Genomic DNA, 27694 nt, shown 5'->3' with positions numbered 1-27694 from the left:
AAGCAAATGAGACGCAGCCATTCAGCTACTAGCTAACGGCACTTGTTAGCTGACTTCTCCTGCAGTCATGATGGCAAGCGCGGACAGACACAGCAATGGTGCTTCAAGCCGCTCCCGCTTCTCTCGTCACCAGTTTGGAAACATTTTGCGTTCCCGGTGAGTTATGTCGACAACGTTCACGTTGTCGATAAAAAGACCACAGTTGCAAGATATGCTATGTGCGCGTACTGTACTCGGCCACGGTGTTACGCCCGGCTCGTCAAGGGGAAGGGAAGTAACACAATAACAGAAAATATAGAGTAGATAAACACGGGTCGACTTTAACATCTGAGTAGTTTTAATTGAAATTTCAGGCAGGGGTTTGACAAGGGAGTGAAAGTGGAAGGTGAACAAATAATAACCGCATTTGACAGAACTGACAGAACGGAGGAGAAACAATAACTAATAGGGGTATAATACACGGATACACAATAGCGTCGCGCTGGCACAGTCGTCCAATCGGAGTGTCGCGCTGGCACAGTCGTCCAATCGGAGTGTCGCGCTGGCACAGTCGTCCAATCGGAGTGTCGCGCTGGCACAGTCCTCCAATCAGAGTGTCGCGCTGGCGCATTCAAACTGAATGGCCCGAGCCGCCAGCCGTAACAACGGGAAACACGACAAACATGACGGGACATTTACGCAGGCATCACAAAGATTTAGATTTATCAAATTCAACTAGAAGTGGGAAAACAACGGTCCAACCAACTATTTCATCCTCATTTACAGTGAAACTTCCACACACTTCAGCTCGCGCGAAACGCCAGATCCATAGGTCTATTTATAGCAGCAGACCTGCAGCCTTGGAAAACGCTGGATTCAAACATTTAATTAGTGTACTTGAACCACGCTACAGTATGCCCAGCAACTGTAAATGTTGGGATATAGTTTGTTCAGGCTGTATTTGTTCCATGACTTTGGATACAATATATTTTTTGTTGTTGTTGCACATTGCACATTATTTTAAGAGGAACGCACAGCACACTGTTGTAACCAAAAACAGTCAATAGATGGCAGGCACCCACTGTGACTTTTTGTTTTTGTTTTTTTATTTTTTATTTTACACTTCAGTAAGAACAAGACGGTTAACTTTATATTGTAAATAAATTCTTTGAATTTGATCATTCCTGCCTAATGTCAATTATCATATATTACATAAATTTACACAAAAATAATATGGAAATTGCATCACCTATATGTAGCCGATCTTTTGAAATAAGATTTACTGTACAATGAATAGAACCAATGATCATAGACTAGCCTTAGCCTACAGAAGCATATGCCTCTGTGTTATAAAGTGGGGGAGCGGAGAAAAAAAAAAAAAAAAAAAATCGAAAAAAAAATCGAATCGTGACCCCAAAATCGAAATTTAAATCGAATCGTGGAGTTGGCGAATCGTGACACCCCTAGAGCAAATGTTAATCAATATCGTATTGAACTGAAGTATATGAAATCGTGAAAAATCGAAATCGAATCAAGCTGAACTCTTATGAATCAAAATCAAATCGATTGAGGAAATTAGAATCGATATCCAGCCCTACTTTCAATGTATTATGAGTTAATTTAGGTTTTATATTGTCTGTTACATTATAGGAGGGCCATAGTGAATTACGCTTTTTTTTTATTATTATTATAATTTTGGTTGTCCTGACTTATATTTAAATTAAATTTGAAGTTAAAGGGCTATGTTTATTATAGGTTGCTTTTCTTGTCTCGAAAATATATATATTCAACCCTAAACCTATTTTAATTTTGGATAGAGATGCAACATATTCTCAATCATAGCACAACAGCATAAATGGTGTGAAAACCAGAATATAAAAGGGATTCCTTAGTTGGCTTTTTGACTCCCCTGTGGATGGCCTTGCACCAGCTAAACGTGATCAATTGGGCCGCTTGGCAGGCGGGTTGTTCAACACAATAAAAAGACTCCATCAGCAGTCCGCTGGCCAGGCGGCCCGGTCCGTCAACTAATCCATTGACATTCAAAAACGGTCAGTCCTTTTAGAAGTGATTTGTTTGCTACGGAACAGAATGAAAAAGATGGAGAAGCTTTTGTCGGTTAGCCAGTAAAAAAAAAAAAAAAAAAAAAAAAAAAAAAAAAATCATAGTAATTGGACCACATGGTAGTGTTCTGGTGGTGTCGTGAAGATGCATTTTAAGTACTGTACAATTATGATTAAATGTGAATATTACTAGCGTATGGAGTGTGTGAATAAAAAAGAAAAGCAATAAAATTATGTTATTGTCATGATTGGAGATTGATGTCTTAATAGTGGTTAAGTCATGTTGGACTCATCACAGTTAACATGTTGACACGCTCACCTGAGCAGCGGTGACAGAATTCTGGATGGCAGAGACAAAGGAGACAAACTGCACATCTTATTATAAGACGACAAGCCGTACATTGTCTGCATGGCATTTGGTGGATCACAGAAGGGAAATAATTGGAAATACAAATGACGGGAATGGACCAAGAAACCCACTGAGAATTGAAGTTAACATTCAACACATTTGTTATAATTAATGATCTTGTCTGGTTAGGTCTTAGTCCCTCAAGAGGCAAAGAAGAGCCACTGAAGTGGAGCTGTAGTTAGAAAATTTGAATTAACCATCAAACCTCCAGCAAGAAATTGAGGCATCTAGGAATCCCCAGAGCACCCATTGGTGAGTGAAGTAAAGCCTTCCACCCTCAGATTAAAACAAATTATCATTTTGACACTTGGGAATTGGTGAAAACAAACAGCAATATAGTAATGTAATAAGCAACATAGTGGGAAAAAAAATAGAGAACTAGATTAAATCCATTTTATATAGCCACATTTCTATCAAATATTATCTGTCAATTTCAAGGTGAGATTTATTACTTTTTTTTTTAAATTCTCTATTTGACTTGGTAACTGAAATGAAAGTGCTGTGTTCATCTTATTATGGTAATGACATCAAGGGATGGTAGACACTTATTGTTCCCCTGATAACATTTGCGCCACGATTATGCATGAACACACACACATACTGTACTCACTATCTCTAGATTTACGAGCCTTGTTAAATGTCAGTAGCTTCGGCTGACAAAAGCAGTAGATGGGAAAATTGAAGGTAGGAATTATCAGACATGACGAGACCTTTAAACGTCCGTAGACAAGTAAAACACGATCCTACAACATGGTAGAGCGGCCCCTCTACAGTCAGTCAATTTCACCGTCACTATTCCACAGGGAATTTGATTAATATCCTTTTTCATTTGCTCACCTTCTGGTGGATGCTGTGCTGGTGTCCTTCCTGGATCCAGATCCAGAAGGGGAGGGCAGAGTGCCGCCGCCTTTCTTTGGTAGGATGGTCCCGTTGTTCACTGAGGGTCTTAACGGCAAAGTGGCAATCATTGGCCGGGCTGGCAAAAGAGTCGGAATAATTATTAATATAACATTATTATTATTATTGTTCACAACTACAGTAATGATTTACTGAGATTGTGTTCCTTTATGACAGAACTGGGATAAACACTTCTTGTGGCAAACAAGGAGAAAGTACGAGAGCTTTGATTTGACCTCGGCATAAGGCGCTATGTTAGCGAGCCAAGGTATAAATAAATCAACAAGTGGCAATTAGTTACGACTGGCAACATTCAGTCGGCGTTTAGCATAGTTTTGTAGAAACAAACAACATAAAACTCAACAGAATAGTTTAGTGGACAAAAAGTGAAGTGAAAACTATGTACAATACACATTATAGACGCTAACGTCATCCTAGCAATGAGAATATTACCCCGGCTAACACCTCACTGTTGGCTGGCTAACGTCATGCTAGCAACAAATGAAAGGGAATTTGGAAAATCGGACAACAGACCTGTATTGTATTGCTGTTAATGTTTTATGTTAAGTTTGTTATTTGTGTTTCTGTAAAGTGCTTTGTGACCGCTAAGACTGTTTGAAAGCGCGATATAAATAAAGATGACTTTGAGTTTGACTTAGAAAGACGAACTAGCTTAGCGCTAGTTAGCAACAAAGACGAATTTAATAAGTGACCAAAGAGAAAAATCATCTTTTGGTCTGCCGTTGGCCAGAATATGGCATTTTTAAAGTTAACAAGTATGTTGACACGCATGTGCAGCTAGATACACCCTGATGTTTCTGTTTGAATGAGATGAATTAATATAGCTTTCTTTACATAGTGCTATATAAGTACACTACTCCATTTAGTGAATTGATCAAATTAGATTTTTCATTTGTTGGACTATGATAATAAAAATTGAAATTCCGTTTTACTTCTCAGAACATTGTTCTGTGTCAAGCAATTGCAAAAATGCTCCATGCACCTTCAGCATACAGCATATGCACGGACAATTTTTAAGTGATAACAACAACACAAAAGGTGCATGCACGCACAAACACATTCGTGTGCCAAAAGTCAAGGCCAGAATTTAAAAGCCAAGATGCAGCTTTTTCTGCAGTGATAAATATTTAATAGACAGTTTCATGGGGCAGACACTCACACTTGTACCGCTATCATCTTTCATGCAGTAATTACGCGGCAGGGGTTAACAGGGAGTTGTAATTTTGTAGTACGTTATAGAAAGCGAGTTTTAGGCAGTCTTTCAGTAGCTGAAAAAAAAAAAAAAAAGCCCCGAGTCATCCACCAGGTCTAAATCCAAGCAGATACTCTGAACTCAGTCATTTTGTAGGCTCAAATGAGCATAACAGCATCCCCTCAACTTAAAGAATTGTTAGAATGTCATTTTTTCTTGAAATAAAACTACGGAAAACACATTGACTTATGTCACATTAAATTATGGAAAATGTACTTTGAATGTTATTGTTCTGATGACAGAGATTTTTGTTTAATGCCTTCTCTCATCAGATGCTTATTCAACCATTGCTGACACTCAGAAATGATAAAATATTAAATGTGATCCATTGCATAAAAGCAAAACAATTCAAGCACAGTGCATCAGACAGTGTGATACAACAGTAAGTGTGTTTATAAACATGAACACAATTTGACACTGTTCTAGCAGGCAGTGATAGAAATGTGCTCCCTCATACAAAAGCCACCAGGCCTAGTTGGCGCAGACAGTCGGCCTACCTGACTTCCCAACATGGCTATCTGCCGAGGGAGATTTTCTCAAAGCAGGGTCTACGCACATGACGCACAATACATACGACAACACAACTCAGTCCAGTGGAAGGAGAGAACAAATCGCGAGTAGGGCTGGGAGACACGAACTTCGATTTTTCCACCTTACCACAAGATTAAAAAAGAAAAAAAAAAAATCGCTCAGCCTTTACAGACAGTGAAAATCATTCAGTCTTGCTCTGTGTGGTTGTTAACGTTCACCTTTGGTGGGCCCTCGACGTGAGCTCATGGCCTGCTGCTCCTCAGACACGTTGAGCCGACGGACCACGTCGGCCAGAGCGGACTTGAGCAGCTGGATCTCGTCCTCCTGCATCTGGACCCTCTGCTCCAGAGAGGCGATGCGGTCCGTGACCTCCATGCTGCTGGATGCTGACGCGCTGTCATCTGAGAAAACACGGTGAGCTACTGTCAGACTCAGAGTGGATGGATGACACATTCTCAGACTGTTTCAGACACTTTAAACTATAGGTGAAAATCCTCGCTACACTAGAGACAAAAAAAAAATAAAAATAAAAATCTTATAATTTTACGTATTCCCCATAATCTAAACACATTGAAAACCATTCAGACAAACTTAAATACATTGCAAATAAATGTATTTAAACACGGGGAAAATGCACCAACTGGAACAGAACAGAATAGAATAGAATAGAATAGAATAGAAGTGGGTGCAAACTGTGATCAACCGCTTTGTGTTTATATGCGTTACTTTTCTCCCATCCAGCCAATAGCTGAGTTTGTGGCTCTCCTTTCCCACATGTGAGGGCATTACAGTAAGACGGTGCACTGTAAAAACCCATAAAATTATCACTATGAATCATAGGTTTCCAATGATACTGCATGATAGACAAATACATTAGCGATAGACAGATATGTTTGTTTTTTTTCAGTGCCGATACCGATTATTAGTAGTCAAGGAGACCGATAACCGATATTTGAAGCCAATATTAAATTTCAGTAAAAGGGAAAAATATTGCTGTTTCAAAAAATAAAACAAATGCCAACTTTTAACTTTGTGTTTATTTATATTTTTGTATTTATACATTAACTGTCCAGATTTGCAAAATGCCTTCTTTTTTTTTATCTTAGAGAAAAGCAAAAACTTCAGGAACCTCCCAGGGTCATAAGTATGTCTTAAAAACTAAATACAAACTTAAACAAATAAATATCATATCTCCCTCTAGTTTTCTACAGTAAATATTTTTTTCCCAAAATCTCAAAATAACTGAAATGTGAAACTTCTATGCATCTTTGTTTTGCTTTCAAACAAAAACAAAAATACAACGAGTTCCTAGGGTCAGTAGTATCTCTTATAAAGTTAACTGAAAATTGAAATAATTTCTTTTCATTATATTTATTTTGATTACATTTAAACATACACAAATTGCCACCTCTGACTCCCTGATAAGAGACAGTCAATTTAATCAGTGCACACGCACACACACAATGACTTTGATCAAATATACATGTAAATCACCGCTGTGCTTTCCCAGCAGACTTGCAATAACAGTCGGATGCATAATGCATGAGATGCGTTGGACATCTGCGGCATGTGCGTCCTCTGAGGATTTGCCTTTAAACCAGACCGCCTGCTCAGATGATGGAAATGCGAGGGAGCTCTTGACTTGGTAAATAATGTTGTCAAACACTTAAATAAAACATTGCTTTGCTAACAAAACAAAAACACAGACATTATGTTGACCTGATGTTATCCCACGCAGATGCAGTTTCTATAGCACTTCTCATTTGGGTAGTGGGTAAGCTGGAATCTCTCCTAAGTCTTTCTTGCGCAAGAGGCAACCTGGACTGGTTGCCAATCGCAATCAGCACAACTCATTAGAATAATTAGAAGCGCACACATTTAATTGGGATATATTAATATCTGAATAAATTCAATCAAAGTTCATATGAATGAACCTATTTACAATTTAGAGCTTAGCTTAGACAAGGAGTCCTCAATTACAAGTCAATAGAGTGGATAGCAGGCACAATTCAGTCCCATGCAAGAGTGGGGCGAACATGCAAATTCCACACAGGAAACTTAAATCATATCTAACATCAAAAACCACACAAACAAAAGAGTTCAAAATGTTTCGGCTAGATTTCTGAATGACAGTCAAAAGTACAAAACGCTCCCAGCGATACAAAACCCAGAACTGGTTCTACATGACTATACACAAACTGTAAACTCAGATTCATAGGTGAATTTTCCCTCAAACGACATGCAGAAATTCTCTCTCGCAGTCATCTTTTCTTTGCTAAAAATAAAACGCGCTCACCTGAGGTGCGTTCTTTGAAGCGGTGCCTCTTCATGTTCATTTGTGAATATGACTATCCCAAGATAAAGCTCCAACTATCTAATGAGCATCTGCCCCCGTCTGCTCCCAGCAAAAGACTCACAATAGTAATCACTGGTGGAGCGGCACAAAGATGGATTGTCACACAACACAAGCCATTCCCCGAGCATCGACGCTTGACACCTGCCTGTCTTGAAAAGGAATGCTTAAAACATTTACACAGTCACGTGACAGAACCCAATAGAAGGAATTGGACATGTTGGTTCAGGGCAGATATATGCAGTCGCCATCAGTGATGTGTCACTCTCAATTTAACCCCCCAAAAAAAAAATCCATCAGCATGCACACCCTGAGACACCAGCGTCTCTCTTTCAATCCAATGAACCCACATAATTACACCACACCCAAGCAAGCTGACTGCAGACAGTGCTGCTTCAATGACATCATTTCTCTCTACCCGATCTTTTCTTGCCTCATATACAGGCCGAAGAGAGGAAAGGTCACACATCCCAGACCATTATTTGCATCGTTATTTGATATGGCACACACACATCCATCATCCCCTTGGATAAAATGTGAACAAGCACTTGAAAGTTGCCACATCCATCTTCCCATCACTGAACAAACAAAGAAGTACTTTCCTGAGTCATGCACTGACCTCACTCGCATCAATAATTGAATTGTGGAGCGTGCACATGTGTTCTGATCCATTTCCCCTTTCAGCACTCTCAGCATCAACAACAAAGGACGACAATGTCTTAATAGCTAAATGCTGCGGTAACGCACAGGAAGCATTTTCACATTTTGGTCTGTGCTCGTGCTATCATGGGACATCAGGTTATTGCAGCAACTGAAAATGCAAGTAATTGGTACACCCTTTTCAGCTATTGTAGCTTCCTCTCATCTGGGAATACTTTCTCCAACATTAGCAAGACAAATGGAGAGCGATGCTTTTAGAAACAGCCTGTGACAACATGAAGACGGTAAATTCTGTTTTGGACTTAGAGGAAGGCACTGAAATCTTCTATCTCATTGCAGGACGTTTCGATTCTGACTAGGTAGAGTTCTTCCACCAGTTTAGACAAAATGTCAGTGGGTAACATTTGCTGGTTCATTGATGCTAGCTTAGAACTGATCATATTTTCACAAGAAAACAACAAGGTGCTAATAAATTTCAGAAGAGACATCAAAATCACTGTCAGTCAAGAGGCTCAACACTCAATCTCACTTTAGCCAACATTAAATTAACTTGTCAGAACAGGTTTTTATTTGGCCTTTTGTGACACTGTTCTATTGATAATTTTGTTCATGAAAACTAAACAAAAAATATTTGACAACACATTTTTCAACTAGACTAAACTAAAACCCTCATTCATAAACAATAACGGACTAAATCTGTATGCATATTTGACGAATTAAGACAAGACAAAAAATGTACTTCACTTAATAAAAACTGGACTAAAATCTAGTCATGTGACACACAGTGACACACCCCCTTTCAAATCTGCATAGATAACGAGTGCAACATGCGCAAACGTGACAGACAAGGTGGATTCACGGTGAAAGGGTTAAAAAAAAAAAAAAAGTAAATTGTAGTTATAACGTAAATATTAATCCAGTGGCTATAACGTTGCAACAAAAACATTAATCCGACATCTAACTAATGTTGGCTAAGTTACTAGCTGGTAGCATGTAGCCATAGTTGATATAGCCTACTGTGTGAGTTGTTTTTATTCAAAAAGATGAAAGAAAATTTTATGTGAAACAGTTTTTACATCCAAAATGCTCAACATTATCAGCTCACATAAAAATATACAGGGGTAAAATGGTTGTCCTGACTAAAGCGTTAACAGTTTTTATTGACTAAAACTAGACAAATAAAATTTGTCATTTTGGACTAAACTAAAGACGAAAATGCTAGTTTTATAGTAGACTAAAAGTTAATTAAATAAAAACGGGATGAGGTTGACTAACAAGCGTGATTAAAACTGGACTAAAACTAAGACAAACTTTTAAAACGTCTGATAAAATTAACACGAAACTAATCTGATCCCAAACCATGTTTGCCACTTTTACTGCTTTGTTTTGGTATATTTGCTGTTTTTGTTCCCCTTCCAGTATGTTTGAAATGATTTTCAAGGAGCTCTGAATAATGACTCTCACATAGTTAGTCTTGAAGAATGACATGCAAGAACTGCATCAGACGTGGCATTTCTCCTTCTCATTCATCAAGAAATGTTTTATTGCGACGACCCAAAAGAGGTGTACTAGCAAAATCAGTTCAATCCGCACTAGTTAGTTTTCTCTGCTTCCAGACGAGTCTACTGAACAGAGGCTTAAGAAAGCTATTTATAGACAAGAGATGGCCAACAGGAAGGAAGCCACATCAGGCGACCTCGATGGGCATTTAAGAGTCAAGCAACGGAGATCGTGGCGTGAAGCGCGTTTTCATGTCAGAACCAGAAATTGGGGAACAAAGTGGGTGAATGGAGAGGTCATAAAGTGAGTAAAGCGTGAAGGGAGGCCGAATGAAACCCATGTGGCATCCTACACTGACCTTCCATGAGCTTGTTAAAGCCTCCCTTCCTTCCACTGACTGCATCCTTCTTGGGGTCAGACAAAAGGTAAACTGACAGCAACTTCCCCACACACACAGATCCTTCAAAGTTGGCACATCGGAATCAAGAGAACACGATAGGGCATGTTTCCGCCTTTACCTTTTGTCCATAGTAAATAGCAATAGTACGACACTTAAGGCTTTGATACCAATACAAGTTCAGTAGAGTCTGTTAAAAGTCAAGAACCAAAAGACTGGGAGGTCAACAAGTGAAAGCAGAACTACATGGCTGGCAGGCTAAATAACAGCTGTACCACAGAAAACAAAGCAACAAGGGATTATGCAGGATATGCCATTTGCGAGTGATACCAATTTTCCAGGGGTCTGGGGGTGAACAGCATCTTGGATTTGAATTTGTTCTGTTTCACCGCTCTCTTGCTGGCAATGGAGAGAGCAGAACAGCAGTGAAGAGAGTACAATGTTTCATATTTTTAAGATTGAGGTTATTTGTTCTTCCTTTGTTCTTTGAAATTGATGTTTAAAGGGGAAGTCAATCTGAAACATTTCTTGACAATATGTTATATGTGATCTCACTCGTCTAAACATGAAATTCTGATTAATATTACATTTGTGGAATATGAGTTATGCAACAAAATCCTGCTGTTTTTATCTCATATTCCACTAACGCAATATTAACCAGAATAACATATTTGGACTAGTGGGGCTGTATAGAACACATTGTCGAGAATTTTTTATTGGGTTGTCTTCCCTTTTGAGTGTATTTTAAAACTAAAATTTTGTCTCTGGAGGGTGAAATCAAGACAGCTTAATATTAATGCTTCCTGTCTTATTGGGATGCCGTGCATAATCTAGTTTAGTTAGACCATGAGCTAGGCTACCTTCCAAGTGGTGGGAAACAGATTGTTATCATTTCATTTACATAACTAGAATACCACTTAGTAGAGCATAGACAACCACCAAGGTTGAACTGGGGAAAATAAATACTTTAGTGGAGTCGTACATTTGTGACTCTTTGTGATGTCAATTGTTTGTTAGGTAGCAGGTGTAAGATGGTAACAATAGATACAATATCTTGCTTTACAGAATGAGTGAATGGTTCTATCAATTATATGGAGGTTTTTAGAAGAGGCCAATGGAGCAAAGAATTAAAAGGCATGTAACAACCTTCAGTTTAAATGCAATATACAACACCTCAACTTGAATTACAAAACATGACAAAATGGAAATAAACAAGAGACACTGGTCTTACTGCTGTGTGCCCATTTAAGAGGAGATACAGACCACAGAGGCATAAGTCAAGCTTGACAGCGGCTCCAGGCACCAACACAAATGTCTATCTGTCAAACTCAACCTTTTGCCGACATGAAACGAGCCTTTGTGTCCAAGTAACAAACACCCAAAACGGGGGACATTTGTTCCGTTCCATCCAGCGTTTGTGTGAACTGGTGTTTGTTCCGTCCACTCACACTGTTGTTATGGGAAACGCTTCCAGTGCCAGACACTGTCAGCACACTGAACATCAGCCAGCAGTACTTCCACCATCTGGAGCGTTGAGAACGTACGGTGGTGCTGCTGGCTGCAGACGCCCTTGTTACACAACAGCATACAATATTGCTAGAGTAGTCCCAAAGTCAAGAGATTTCCTTTGAACATATTGTGTTAGTTGACCGACAACTGGCAGCCTATCAGCTGATTTAATAGTGTAGGAATTCATGTGACCCGAGTGTCCAAGAGTACAAAATGTATTATGTATTATTCTTTGTAAGAGCTATTTGCATTGAGTGGCCCTGTTGGTGTGTGTTACTGTTTATCCAAAATACTCATGATTCACTTGTTTTCAGCTGGATGTGATTATCGGAGCAGGCTGACTGAGCTCATTTGAAAGAGGAACAAGAAAAAAAAAAAAAAAGCAACCATAAGAAAAAATAAGGGTCTTCCATTGCCAAAAAAAAAAGTCCATTTAGGTGAATCATAAACATAAAAAGCCACAGATGTTGCCGAGTGGCAATCATCCTTCAGTGATGATGTTTGGGTTGTTTTCAACCAGTATGATTTACACGCCATAATAAAATGGAAGTCTCTTTTACATAATTTATGTCTTGATAGCTGCATGAATGTCCATTCTGTCTAAAATAATAGCATGTAAATAAAACCAGCCAAGTGAGCAACACTGCAACTGTTCATTCATAATTTCATTATACCTCATGACCCAATTAGGCGTGTCGTCCTCCCTCGTATCTCTGCACCTGTGTTCTTGATTAATCTATTTTTAATGGACTTTCTAAATGGGACCGTTCCCTTTCCCCCTCTCCATATGTTAGAAACAGGCTGAACAGGGAAACAGACACGCACTTGGATCCAAAGGTTCCCTCTTTCATGATGTTAGAGGCCAATTAGGGTGCAAGAGCAGCCTTTGGGATCTCCACTGCAGGAACACAGAGGTTAATTGCACCTGTTTGCAACCCATCCCATCAGCTGGCTCAAACCTGAAGAGGTGCAGAGAGCAAATCAGACATATGCGCTTTTTGAAATATAAGCTGTAAAATTGCCACATTCGGTTGTTCCATAAAAAAAAGGCAGAGAAAACAGCGACTTTTACAGCCAAGGGGCTGCCATCAGTGACTAAAAATAATTTCTTTGGGATTCTGTCGACTGGTGTGATTTATTACTCATAGTCTTCCCCCACCGCAGGTACAAGTTGACACTGCTGAGAATATCTAATGTTACCATGCAGAGTGCTTTCTTTTTCTGGCTCTCTTTCATGATATTTGTATGCATGCATGACTTCATGCTCAAGGACTCAAGAGCTTGTTGCCCAGCACCCACACACAGACACACATTGAACTTAACGCTTTAGTCCCACATACATACAAGCGGCCAGTCGCTATATTTGAACGCAGGAGCTTCCACATTCCTACTTTGCATGCATGATTGTTTTAGTGGGTCAGACGATGAGGCTGCACGAATGTGTGTCAGTGCAGGAAAAGGCGAGAGTGAGAGAGGAAGAGCGTTGAAACTGGAGGAGAAACCAAAAAAAAAAAAAAGGGGTTCCTCTGCAAAGCATCTACTCACCAAGAAGCACCTTTCAATGACCAATCAATAATACTAAACATGTTCAATAGTCAGCCTGTTGTGGACACTATTACTGAGACAAATTCACTCTTAAGACATGTTATAGGGCAATCTTACAACATACAGTAAGGCTGTCGGGCGGAGGTACGGTATTAGAGGTATTAGAATCTGACGGTATGATAACCATGAACAAAAATATCACAGTATTAAAATTACAGCTCTACAATGTCTTTTTTGGAAATATTTGGCTAAATAAAAACATTTTCCACCCATTGAACAGAATGTATTTATTGTAATTATTTCTAAACAAATATAGAATATTGGGTAAATTAAGAAACACATGAAACAAATGAATAAATAAATAAATAAATAAATAACATTCTCCTGTTTTAATACTTCTTGGCATGTCAGTGTGTCTCATCACTGGTGAGCTATTTTTAGAACTGAGCAATGGGCTACTCATGTCCTTGGGGCTAACTAGTACCCACTGGCACAATGTTTTGATTTATTTTTTAAGGTCAATGCACATTAATCAAAAGCCAACGGTGCAACTGCGTCTCTTCTGTCTAACCTCCCTCCACTCCTTCCCTCTCTGTTCACCGGAGAGGGGGGGGGAAGTTAATTGGAGGCAATTAACATCAGAGACGACTCAACTCTTCAAGCAGCCAATCATATTGTGCCCTGCTTAGAAGTCCCCTAAAAAAAAAATAAAAAATAAATAAATAAATAAAAAAAACAAAATAAAATAAAAAGAGATCATTCCTTGTGACAGACAGTATTAGCAGTTATTGAAAAATAAACTTATTCAAACTATGGTCAACTGGCAAACAGTAATCCGCATGTGCCTTGCTCGGGCGTTAAGAGGTCAGGAAGGGAAAAAATTTGGACAAAAATAGACTTTGTCTTAATGTGTGTACCTGGATGTACAGTCCCAACGTCATCACAGCACAGGCCAACTTGCTCCACCTCACTTCAGACATGCACTGCAGTAAAAACGGCATTTTTTTTTTTTTTTAAACCACAAGCTGCATCGTGTACACCTTTAATGAGCACACACTGTCACTCTGTGTAAGTGTTAACACCTTGGCTTGCTGCCATAAAAGCGAAAAGTGCAGCGTGAACTCTTATCAGGAGCAAAACCAGCAGAGCGAGATAAGAGGAGAGTGGGTGGAACTGTTGTGGAGCTACACTTTATCCTCCAAAGTTGAGCGCCTTAAGGCAGGGGTCACTAACCTGTGAGCACCAGGTAGCCCCCCCAAGGACCACATGAGTAACTGCAGGTGTTTTCTAAAAATAGCTCACCAGTTTAGATGCTGTAATATTGGGGGTTGTTGCTAATCTTAAAAAAAAGGGAAAAAAATGTGTCAGATCTATAGCTGACCATCATTCAGTCAGTACTTTAAGGTAGAACATTTTCCTAAGATCAAAACACAGTGCATAAGAGAGCGAGAATGAGCGTGAAGGGAAAATGAGGAGAAAAAAATGCCTGCGAGCTAAAGCAAATGAATAGCTGATAAGACAAAGTATGAACATTTGAAGGGATCCTGGGAAATTTGTGAGCGCATGCATTGTTATAGATAGTTAAAAATAAACAGAGTGGTGTGAGCACTCAGACGCTGGACTACAGGAAATCGATGTCAGACATCGAATGAATCTGCAGTAGCGGAGGAGATATACGCCAGATCAAGTCGATATTCATTAGACTACTGCACTGGTGCATATTACAGATGAATAACGTCAGAGAAACAAGCACTTTTTTTTTTTAATTAATCAGTTATTGGATTTTATTCTGCTAAACATTGGAATCGACCTAAAATAAATCTGCGCCAGGCGGGCCCTAGTTTCCACTTTAATAGTGTAAATCTGTCCATAATAGAGCAACCTCAACGACGCTAAATAAATCAAACAAATGAAAGTAACATCTAAGCAAACTAGAGTGACAATATGATCCAAACTTCAGAAATGTGAAGACAATGGATGCTAAACTTGTCTCTTCAACTCCTCGGGGTGTTTTGCTGGCGGAATATCCAGTCCTCCTCCTCCCTGCCGGGCTCAATTGGCTACTGCCTTTGCTAGCGTGAGTGGGGGGATTTAATCCTAATCCGTGTACACGTGCCATCATCAACCATGCTTTTTGGACCAAGGCCGAAAAAAGGGTTGCAAGATGGAGTGTGTCAAACTATCCTCATTTTGCAAGAGCGGGAGGTGGGAGTCTCTGCCAATGTGCCTGTGGGTGAACTGCATGGAGCACAGAGATAAAGGGATGTCAGATTCACATTTAGGCACACATTATGAGTCGAAAAGGTGAAAACGGGAGGAATGTGGGGGAGTGGATTTGATAAAATGGTGGTGCAGAGTGTCATCTAGATAAACGTGAAAACCACTTGTGATTTATTTAGTGCTTTAAATGGTGCATTGTCTTAGTAACAGCACTTTGTCTCCAAATCAGATGAGGGGATTAGAACAAAATGAAAGAGGGTCAGCAAGGATCCATTTACATTTTGTACTGAGTCAGATGTGATGTTTTTTCCACAATGGCCTTGGTTGACATTTGTGCCATTCTAATTCAATTATGTCGTTTAAATTGAGGAAAAAGCAAGAAAATATGGTGCTTTAAAACAACATTCCTAGATCTATAATGGCAACTTGGCTGTACTGCAACTTATGCCACAAACAATAAATGCAGAAAAATAGATACAGTACCAGTAAATATATTTGAGCTTGTCGACACAGTGAAGAGTGGTTAGCACATCTGCCATTACAGTTTTGAAGTTTGCGTTTAAATCCTTCCTCCAATATTCCCAAAGACATTTTTCTTAGGCTAATTGGAGTCTCGAAATCAGGGGTTGGCAACATCCGGCACGTGGGGCAAAATTGGCCCGCCGCCAATTATGCCTGGCCTATCAGATGATGATTATTAAAAAAAAAAAAAAGAAAAAAAAAGAAAAAAAAAAAAGGAATAATTAAGGACATCACAATAGTCAAAGTTATTAAAAGCTCCTTTGTATCGTCACAGTATTGTTTCGCTGCAAAATAATGAGATGTTCTGCTTAATATGTAATTTTGTTCAACAATGTCGAGTTGAAGTGGTTGACTTTCGGGCTCACGTTAGGCGGCCAATCGGGTGCCTGTATTATAAAATGCAGGCACCCGATTGGCTGCATAACCCATTTGATGATGTCATACATCATAGGAAGTACAATAATGATTGGTTGACTGGCAATTGTGACTTTACTTCTGCAAGCTATGCAAAAAACAACACAAAAGAGCAAAAGGCAACAGTTTACTCTAAGAGCTACATTAATCTTTCCATTTGAAAACGCCAGTTAAAGCATACGTCGATTATAGACACTTTAAACGCACTTAGCTGTCAAACTAAGTTGCCAATTCCTGCTCTAAATTGTAAATGGGTATGAAACTGTTATTTGAAACTGTGAACGGTTATTTGGCTATGCCTCGTAATTGGCTGGCAACCAGTTCAGGATGTACTCTGCCTCTCGTTCAAAAACACCTGGACTAGGAAGAAATTCATCATTTAATAAATCTTTAAAGGATTTTAGTAATCGTAAAATGGTGAGAGGAAGGTCGGAAACCAAATAAAAAATCCTGCTATCCAATAAGACAAAATGAGTAAACTGCATTAAACAGCAGTGAAAAACAAACTCTTATTTCCGCACAATTACCGGTACAAAAACTGTCCTCTTTGGAGCAGATCATGTAAAAAGTAGAAAGGCAAATCGCTAAATGACTAACTTAGTCCATAAGATGGAAATCGGTGTCTGTCTGCCTGAGTGTATAATGAGGCTAATTTTCCCTTGGCGTAAGCTAGCGAGCTAGCGCTGACCTCCTGAGGACAAAACGTGCAGCCTGCGTGCGTTCCTGCCGTTTAGCTGACCTAGTCTCTCAACATTAGTGTGGTTGGATGCTCCACAACACATGGAGCTGCAGAGAGGGAAGCTGATGACATCGTTGCATTTCGGTCGAGTCCAACTGGCGCGATGATGTCACTCTGGCCTGGAGGCCCAACACTGACACACAGGCTTACTCAAACAGAACTGCAATACATTAAGAAGTCAGAATAACCAATAAGGGGCTACTCCTCTTTGTACTGAAATTAAAAAAGGGGAATTTGTGCCTGTGTTCTGTTCGGTATGTGTGAAAATGGAAGTTGGACAAGTAAAGCAGACTGTGGATAGAATCTATACATCCTATTTTCATGCACAAATTACAAACAAATATATTGATATAGTGTAACTCATCCGAATGATGGTTGATGGGCTTCTTCCTGCCTTACTATATAATAATGACTAAACATTATTCACAAAACAACAGCAAAAACTGTCTAAAATACGTCAGACAAACCTTTTCACCTGTCACCAAACCACTGAGCCTCTAAGCCAATTATGATGCTACAAACAAAGTGCTTCCTGCCCCTACAGTGTAATTTGCAAGAAAGTTCAGTCGGTCATTTACTTCAAGCTCGACGTAAAACTATTCTAACATTACAGTTACACTTGTTTTTCTGGTCAATCGGCCCAATTAAGTTGCAGTACTTGAAACTGTTCTTACATTGCTCATTACATACAAAACTATCTTGTGAGCAAAAGACAAACATATCAAATGTCTGACGTGCTTGGATAATAGCGTACAACCTGTCAGTTACTTCCGTGTCCAAGGACACACCTACCAGCTACAACAACTGTATTAAAAATGTCTTTTAAACAGACATAATTAAACTGCCGAATTTCGCTTGCTCTGACCAACCAATCAGGGGACGGAAAAATTATTGTTATTGTGTGTCAGAAAGATGGCCCTATGAGGAAGATTTGAAAAGGGATTGATTTGCGAAACAGTCAAACTGCTAATAGTTTAAGTTAAATCTGCCAAAAAAGTTTGAATTGTGAAGGCTCTGGGCAAGCTAGTATGACCTGGCAATTTTTTTTTTTAAATCCAACATCCACATACACGTAATGGAAGCAGCTCAGTCAAGAGAAATGCTATGACATGAAGAAAATAGCTTGGAAAATAATAAAGAAAAAAAGAAAGAAAATAGCTTGTATTACAGTTACTGTGTTATTTTCATAATACTAAAAATTTGCCAGTATCCCAATGTTCAAGTACCCCAAAGTAGCCCGGGCTACGAGGGCCGTTTATAGCTGCTCGCAGCTCTAGTTAGGGCCCGAGCAGCGACTGCTGTGAGGTCTCTATTGTTTCTGTATGAATTCTTCTCCTCCTTCTTTCCCCAAACGATCGAGCTTTTGAGACCCTGAACATGAACAAAAACGTACAAAACTTTGCAAACATCGAGCCTAGTGAAAAATGTGATATGTTAAAGTTGCTGAACGAGAGTACAAAAAAAGGGGTCTGTAGTGTCCCCTACAGAGGTTTAACAGAACCCTGTCCAGACATGTTCAATCTATGACTATGAAAATTGGGTGACAGGTGTAGCACCCCAAGACAAAAAAAATAAATAAATACTTTCGTAGCTGTACCCTAAAAAGAACAGGAAGTGAGGTATGAATATTTGAATTTCCAATTTGGGTCCATTTTTGCACATTTACAGGTGTCATAATTTCATCCCCTTGTCCTAGACTGTTAAGCCGACTGACTTCAAACTTGGCCTGTACCCTCTCAACACTTGTGACATCAGTGAAAAAAATTTAAAGTTTCCGACGTACTATATGACAAATGAATATATACCATTCCAGTATATATCATATACTATATGACGAATTAATGCAAATTCATGTAACAAATACGTAAATGTAGGTTAGCGCATCTGATATTGTTTATGCCAGCAGAGAAGGCCCTGCTGGCCCTTGACTAGTAATAACTAGAATTAAGTTGAAGACTCCTTCATGACTTGCGTCCTTAAATAGGATCACTCCCTCACGGGTGGTGCTTAATACTGTGTAGTAAACAATATTGACGTTTTCATTATCATTGGGTTAGCGGCCCATTAAATGAAACTGATCATACTCAAGGCAACGTCATGTTGGTATATCACCATAGCAACACCCCATCCATAACATTGATTTAATGTCGTAGGAGGGGACACTGACATTTTGTAGTAAGTGGAACTAATTAGCAACCATAAAATGACTCACATTAAAGGAGTCGAGCAAGGGTTCCACATGAAAAGGATGAAGATGTAAGTGAGGGAGAATGAGTCATCAACACAACAGCAGATTTAAGTCCATCTGCCACAAAAGTCCCTCAGTTTGTTGGGGATAATCCCCTTTGTGCATGTGCTGCACCAGCACTCCAATACATCCTTGGCTGCTTCTGTCGTCTTTAATATTCTCAAGCAGTCAGGCAGTCAACTTTTCAGAACTTGCATCTTGCTCGGGAATAAATCTTTTTCAAAAATGATGTCATATTGATGCGTCATGCTGCCTCCCCTCTCTCCCCTGAGTCACCAGCTACCACCCCGCAACCTCCACCCAGTGGACACATCACTGCTGTCCCACACGCACTTTTGTTGATTACTGCTTAGCTCGGACTTGACAGGAATGCGGCCCGCGAGAAACTCCCTTTTCAATGTTTTTCTCAGCAGAGGTCAATCAAGCTAACCCCTACGATGACGTGTCAAGCCCAGAGGAACATCATGCAGAAATGGGGAGATTGTTTACCATTGCAGAACTGCAGCAGCGACGAGGTGTCATACAAGCTGCTGTAGCTGGAAAAGCCGTCCTCCATTCTCAGACTCTGCTCCACTTCCTCTGCTACCCACCGTCACTACTCTCGTCTTCTGTCACTCTCTCTTTCTCCGGTGACTCCCTTTGCCTAGTTTATCTTTTCACTTGGCTCTCCTTCCATTCATTCTGCGCGGGTCAGGCTCCTTGGGTGAGTAACCATGGCAACCCATTCACTTGCGTGAACTCCAGTTCCCTCTTCGTCTTCCTCCACCTTGACTCCAAGAGAAGGCTCTTTCCCTGAAGACTGACTGGACTGAACTGACAGAAGTTCAAGAGGTTGTTTTTCTTCCTCCTCCTCTTCCCCTCTGTTCCTCAGCAGCTGTTCTCGCTCACTGATCTCCAGCAGAAAAAAAAAAAAAAGGAGCGTTTTGAGTGTGCAGAGGCGTTTGCTTCGTGGCTGTGCGCTTATGTGTGTGTTTAGATAATGCTCGGGAGAGCCCAGCCTTTCCCAGTGTCACGACGAGTCAGAGCTCGAGGGGGCGGGGCTTGTAGGATGGCACGTCCTCCTCTGCTTGGTGGTTCAGATTAAGGTAGAGCAGATGAGAGGAAGGGGAAAATGAAATTAGATTAGAAAAGGGAAATTGAAACTAAAGGAACGGATTTTTTTTAAAGGTCTGATTTAAACCTTGCTCCCGTGTTGCTCCTGTGTATAAAAAGGCACTGAAAATGCTAACTTCAGCCTTCAAAAGGTGATGACAAATCCGTAACATACCGACACCACAAGTACATAAACTTCTCCAAAAAACAATGTCACATCATTTTAGACTCAACTCAATTTTATTTGGAAAAAATTAGTTAATTCCCAAATAATACAAAATGTTTAACGTTACATAGCATTTTAAAGATGGAGGGTCTCTTTCCAAGATCAAAGGGGTCTTCAAGGGGATCTAATTTAAAGACTTGGATGACCTTAAGATGGCTGAAGCACCGAAAAAAAAAAAAAAATCCTTCCACGAGTGTGTGAAGGCGTGGCAAAGACAGCCGGGAAAGTGTGTTAGACTCCACGTTGATTACTTTGATGGGGAAATTTCAGTTTGGATATTTTGTGACACCAGTGCTGGAACTTTTCTGACACACCTCATATTTCGATCATCTCAAGCTTGTATTGACCGGTTATAAAGCCGATTTCAATTATTGGATTTCATGTGTACGTTCTTTTGAGTTATGCATCTTCAAAGACAAGAAAAAGTGAATTGTGTGAACAGCTGACATGCTAACTAGCCACTGAGATGCCGATATCTCATTTAGTTAATCAATATGACGACGCACCAATTTCATGTCACGCAATGAAAAACATATACAACTTATTAATATTGCAAAATATATTCATGCATGTTTCACAGGCTCTGTACAGTAAGTGTTGACTTTGACCATGTTACATCGAGGAATTAAGTCTGCTTTGACAAACTGAGAAACTGTAGAGCATACTTCTTTTTTTTTTTTTAAGATACCGCTACCCGTGTAGACATGGCTGAAGAGCCATAACTTCGCATACATAGCACCTTCCAGACTGAAAGGATTGGGAGTCATATGAGGACACGGCAGAAAGCCTATACGTCACTTCGCACTCGGCAGCCAAACGTTCAAGTGGTACATTTCCGGGGTCGCCGCCCGGCCTCAACGAGATTACCATTCTGTTGTCTGTCTGTGCGTCTTATCGGCTGTTGCAGACGTCGCAAAGACTGAGGAATCCTTAAAACAAGGACAAGAGGTGGGAGGGAGAGTGAAAGGGAGAGTGCGGAATAGAAGAAAGAAATGGGATGGAGGGGGAGGGGAGCATGGAACAGGAATAGAGAAAGAAGGCTTCGGGGAGAGCAGGAGCAAATTAAAAAGTGAGCAGGGAGGGAGTTTATTGAGGGGAAAAGGGTTTGAACTGAGTGCTTCCTAATTCAGACTGGGGGTTTGCATGTGCACACAAGAGGGGGGCACTGCATTATTTATAATTCAAGCTTGCTTGGAAAATAATCAAGTAGACACTGTTTGTGGCCTATATTCCCCTTTATGCTATATTCCAAGACGCTGTTGATGAATCACACAAAAGAAGTGTAAGAGTTAAGCGGCTTTCACAGTGGTCGTTCAAAGGCTACCGTACTTCTTTGAGCTTGTCTACTGTGCTTTTTGACTACCATCCTTTTCTCTTACTCAAGGAAGATGTTCTTGCCCAATGCTATCATCATCATCTGATTTTAGCAAACACAAACAGACAACAGTCTAATCAGTCACAAATCAGTATTGAGCAAGACTCATTGTTGGCATCGAGCCGAAACCTTCCATGTCCAAATTTGGTCAATTTCATCTCTTTTTTTTTTTTTTTTTTTCCACAAATTAGTTCCATATTCAGTTCCCATGTGGGTAGGTATATGTTTATTTTATTTTTTTATATGAATATGTTTATTTAAAAAAAATAAATGATCAATTATTCCTATGCTTTCAGGGTTGAAAGCATTCTACACCAATCTTCATATTTGGTCCAGGTCAACTGGGGAAAATGGATAACAGACAGTCAATCAAATAATTGAAAAAAAAACAATCATAAATACTGTACACATCTTTCTCAAATCTTTGTTTCTCTGAATGTTCTGAACTTCTGCTTCGGACTCAACTTCCAATAGATGCTGTTGTTCTTCAGAGAGTAAACACAATTTACAATGCTTTTGCTGATTGCAGCCTAATTGAATCCCGTTGTGGGATTGCAATTACTAATAAATTGGGGAAAAATGAGGAGAAATCCCACATGATCTTCAAACAATCAATTATAGGGAATTAATTGTCAATCTAAAACACAATTTGTCAGAATTAGGTGATGCAATGAAACGTGCTTTAGAGAAGTTGTGATTTTAAATATTAGCCAACACTATCAGTATAAACTGTAATTAAACAATATCCAAAATAAAATATAGTGTTAAATGAATACCTAGTCTGTAGAATTTGTGATACAGTATAACATTTCTACTGAAACTTGTTTGTTTGTTTTATTGTTTTGTTTTTAACAAGTGGTCCTTAATACTAGCTGGTCGGTATGTTATTATTACACAATGTCATCCAGACATACAGCAGCAGATCTAGTCAGCTGTGCAGCAGAAAGGATTATTGGGGGGGAAACAAGGTATCCTTTGTGAGGTTGTTGCATTTAATTGTGGGAATTCAGGTAGGGTGTTACATTTGAGAAGCCACATGAAGCAAAGCAGGATTAAACCTTGACCGTTACAACATGTGTGCCTTAACAGACAAAAGTAGCCTCTACAAAAATAGTGTAATACATTATTTCAGATAAAATTTGATTTTTTTTTGTCAATGCTTTTAGTGTTTAGATTCAGATTCATGAATTTAATGCATGAAAAACAAACATGCCATTGGGTTTTGTTGTGCGAGCCATGTTTTGTCTAAGGGGGTTCAGATTATTGTAAATCTCTTTCTGGTGCACATTTGGGATCAGGATAAGCATCTGATCTCCTTCCCCACCGCCGCCGCCGCCACCCTTGCTTGTCCCCCAACCCACACTAACAACACAGTGTGTGGCAGGTGGTGGCTGCTCCGGGCCCTCCACTCGAAAGGCCTCCCCTCCCTACTGTCTCCCCTCTGGCTATCTCTCACACATACACACACAGAGGTGCATACACAATTAGAAAATAAACTGTGTGTGATGATATCCCACTTGGAGTAACAAATAATGGAAGTGCCTCACCCACATGTGTAATAAACACATGAGAACAAGATCATCAAAAGTCATTAATTTTTAATTATATAGAACACAAAATCCATTTGAGACATTTGCAGTACCAGCACACTTTCTTGGTATCAAAAATTGTATCTCTGTTTCTGCATGACTCAGCACAACAACCACAACCAGGATCAACGGTGTTATGTCTACAAACAACAATAGTGAGTAAAAACTGAGAAATCTCATCAGTGCAGTATAATCCAAACAAATTTGATTGGGATTTAATCGAGTACTGTAATTGGACAATAATTGATTTTTGATTATTAAACACCATATCATGTCCGCGACACGTTTGGTGCAGGTATTATTTTTGTCCACTTTGGGTTGCCATCCTCATATTCTACTGCAATATCTGTGACTTGGGAGTGTGTATATTTAAAAGATGGGGCCCGACCTGGTGAGTGACATGGGTGTCGGCAAACGATTATGTAGAGTTGGCAGGCTGTTAACTGGCTCAGCACGTTGAGTTATTGCGTGAATTGTGGCTATGATGATCCGGAATTGGATGAATCATCCTGCAAATTTGCCAGCATCTGATGTATTTCCACTTTCAAGGAGACTCTAAAATGCCCAAGTTTCACATCCAAGATCAATTTGAAAGCAAATATCACAGTACAGTACTGTGTTGCATTCTACTGTGTTGCAATGTCCATTTGAATTAGATTGGTTGATTGTTAAACCCCGGTTACGAGTGAGCTCGAGCTACTCTATGCCTCCGGTCAAGTGGTGTAGAAAAAAAGCAAGGAGGCTATTGAAGGCCACAATCAAATTGGGCAGATTGTTCATTTCTTTTCTTTCTAAAGAAAAAAAAAACTGCTGACGTTCTTTAAATTCCAAAGATGATCAGTCAGTCTGCCAGTGGGCTAGGATTAAACAACCAAATCCAGAACGAAGGAGGGAACAAGGTCAATCCTCTGGATGATCCAGCCACCATCTGTGTGCTGTCCTGGTTATTGGGTTGTTTGACACCATGAATTTAATCCAACCTAGGGCCTTAGTTATTAATATAAATACTCAAAATCGACAAAGCCTGTGAGACAATTGTGTGATCAGGTGATAAAGATCCCCTGATATGAGCTTTGTAGAAATTACACCAATCATTCTCTGAACGCCCTAATACTGTATCAAAAGAAATGTTCACGAAATTGTACCTTGTAAAGTTGCAGTCTCCCGGATAAAGGTCTACTGTTAGCCTAGCATCATAAGTCACCTACATAGTTACATTACTAGCCAAATGGACCAAGTGAGCATCTAAAATGTTAGATGGCTTATTTTGTGATGTTAAAAATCATGAAACACTTGAAATGTTACTTTTTTAAAAGGATTGTGCTTACATGTTTTGACAAAAGGAATATTATTTCCAAAAGAAGCAAGTAAACAGGAAACCGATAAAGTACACCAACTTCTCTGACTGTAATGATGAGCCACAACCTGGACTCTGGGAATTGCTACAATTCTGGACCACATCTACACACAAAAAATAAAAATAAATAAAAAATGCACAAGTGTTTCATAGCAAGAATACGAAGAGATTTTGATCTATGGTATTTTCCTGTATGGACCCACACATAGAGTACATGTCGGAGAGTACAAGACTGTGCTCTCTCAAGCAGTGACAACATTAATCACATCTGACTTGGCTCCTGAAACATCCATGTTCACCCTCCCCCTATTTCCTGAACAACCCTTTTTCTCCTCTCTGCAAAAGCTGAAACAGACATGTCCTCACACAGCACTAGCTGTATAGTATACAGTATTGCTTTCCATTCACTTCTTTTTGTGTTATAAATAGGAAGCCTTTGTTTGGTTTTATGCACACTGCCCTGTTTCTCCTCCTCTTGATCCTTTCAAAGTCAGAGCAAGACAAACCTTGAATCAATAAAGCCTAAAATAAACTGCTGTGGAAACAATTCATCTCCTCCTCTGGAGCCTACGCACACATTTGATCCTGTTGGTTGGCAGAAGGAACAGTTTCAGCTTTATGAAAGGTAAGATGATCTGTAATTGACGAACGGAGACCTACAACTCAATTGCATATAACTGAAATGAGAGGCCCCATATCAGAGACCCATTATAATAATACATTTTCAGTAACATGACATATTATAATGTAGGGAACAGCAGTAAATTAATTGTTCATAATCATTTGCATGGGTGTAATTTGTAGCATTTGTAACTTGTTCAAATAAACAAGAAACTACTTTTTGATGTCCACAAGTGACACAATGATATGAAGATTGAAAAAGTTGTTGTGAGAAATTAAATTCTGATCTGAGAAATGTACCAAAGAGTGAAGCTGTAAAAAGGCCAAAAACTCCATCCATCCATCTATCAATCCATCCATCCATCCATCAACAGATGACTCCAGTTATAAATATTTTTTTATAGGCCTCGATCTACTTGGCTTTTTTTTTTTTTTTTTAATTACAGTGCTCAAATTTAGAAGCGTTGCTCTCAACACGCTTCTCTGTTGGTCGTCAACTTGAAGAGAAATGTATTTCACGTGACAGGGACTTTAAACGTCGACTGCACTTGACATAAACGTCCACGCACATGCAAATGCCTCCATGTGTGACAAACTCAAGCAAAATGCTATGGTTTATTTAAAAAAAAAAATAATAATAATCTAACTAACAAAAGTTGTTAGTTCTTCATCCCAACCTAGAATGTTTCCTTACCTTTTCTTTTCCAGTCAGGTCCACGTGCTCTCCCGTTATCGACTTTATTTGTTAGTTGTCTCACACTTTGCGTCAAGTTTCCTTCTGAATGTCCCATTAATGAACCCTTCCTCGCACATTCTCACAGTACAGTCCCACGCAAGGTGAGATCATACTGCCACCTGCGGGAAAACTAGTGAACTGCGGCTGAAACGCCAAAAATGGGTAACGTGACATGCACTTTTAATGACATACCGGTATATTGATGTAACAATTACGATTGAACAGAACTTGGATTGTTTTCAATTTCTCTAGTTACATATTTTTAAATAGATTTTCAAGCACTTTCAATTACAATTTCAAGCTTTACCATCATGTTACAGTTGGAACAAATGTTTAAAAACAACATTTTAATTTAGACTTATTTCCTTTTGTGCTGTGAAGGTGTTTGCCGCAAGGATGAAGTAGGGGAAAGAGATGGATGGGTTAATAGAGAAAAGAAACATGAACCAAAGCCAGAGTGAGAAGCTGAGAGAAACTGTAAGCCAAAAGGGAAAGCTTCTATTCCCAAATGATTGTTGCTGTTAATCTGTCAGCCAGGGCACAAAGAGATTTAGTTCTCCTTTTCAACTTGGCTGCTCTTTGCGCAGCTTTAACCTTCCTTCACTCATGGTCAGCTGAGACACACACAAGCAATCAGTTGCAAGTGCAAGTCATCTTTTCTCACATCTCTCCTAATCAGATAGCATAAGTGCCAAGTCACATGCATAAGTCTTCCTCATCATTTCGTGAGACTTACAGCGTGTAATGAACATGTGTGGATATGTGGAAAGTCTATCTCCATTAGGGAAATGCCTCCAAGTGTCCATATAAGGGCCCAAACCAAACCAGCTGAATACTTGCTGGGTGCAATGTCTCAGTGGGGAGCTGTGCCGAAAACAGAATGGGCCCAAGAGTAGCCCCTCCTTTCTCCTCTTAAAAAACAAGCTCACAATAGCTGAAAACGCACACTTGCAGAAGTCTAAACAAATAAGGCACTTCATCTTTCAGTCACACACTTCCATATAGATCCAAGCTGACTTACCCAGTGGAAGCCCCTCACAGTCAGACATGGCCGCAGACAGCACCGCCAGTGAGTGTTGTGGCCTTTAACTTGTAATATCTCCTGTCAACTATTACACAATGTCCCTCACTCTCTGTTTTAACTTTCTAACTATACTTCAGTCCCCCCTCTCTCTCCCTCGCACTCTTCTTCCTTTCTCTCTTGGCTCCCTGCACAGTATCAGCAGTGGCTTAAGCACATGCCAATCAAATATCCCATTCTACGCTATTGGGCAGTAAATGTGTAACCAACAGCCCCTCCCTTGGGATACTGTTTCCCTTAGATATGACAAGCCTTCAGTGATTTCACTTGCACTATACAAAAAAAAACTCACAATACAAATTTCCTCACTGAATCCTTAATTAAATATTTGGACAGTTCATATGACTTGGTTTATTTT

At 39.6% G+C, this 27694-nt stretch overlaps 1 protein-coding gene across 6 annotated transcripts in view; it reads right to left on the bottom strand.

The window, feature by feature from the left end:
* The window catches only part of eml1 (EMAP like 1), a 48204-nt gene extending 20780 nt beyond the window's left edge, over nt 1-27424 (bottom strand). For 2 of the 6 annotated variants that reach the window (XM_077538098.1, XM_077538099.1), the window contains exons 1-4: nt 26214-26331; nt 5371-5553; nt 3289-3427; nt 2362-2409 (exon numbers count right to left, since the gene is read on the bottom strand). In XM_077538098.1, coding sequence (XP_077394224.1) covers nt 2362-2409; nt 3289-3427; nt 5371-5553; nt 26214-26310 — 467 coding nt within the window. In that variant the 5' untranslated portion in view covers nt 26311-26331. Of the gene's footprint in view, nt 1-2361; nt 2410-3288; nt 3428-5370; nt 5554-19748; nt 20249-26213; nt 26332-27276 lie in introns of those variants that run through there. The other 4 variants (XM_077538101.1, XM_077538103.1, XM_077538102.1 and 1 more) reach the window with 3 other exon arrangements.
* Between the last annotated feature and the right edge of the window lie 270 nt (nt 27425-27694).

This window comes from Festucalex cinctus, chromosome 12, assembly GCF_051991245.1.
Source record: "Festucalex cinctus isolate MCC-2025b chromosome 12, RoL_Fcin_1.0, whole genome shotgun sequence".
Classification (NCBI taxonomy): domain Eukaryota; kingdom Metazoa; phylum Chordata; class Actinopteri; order Syngnathiformes; family Syngnathidae; genus Festucalex; species Festucalex cinctus.
The sequence above is the reverse complement of the archived record's forward strand: the minus strand, read 5'-3'. Positions and strand labels throughout refer to the sequence as shown.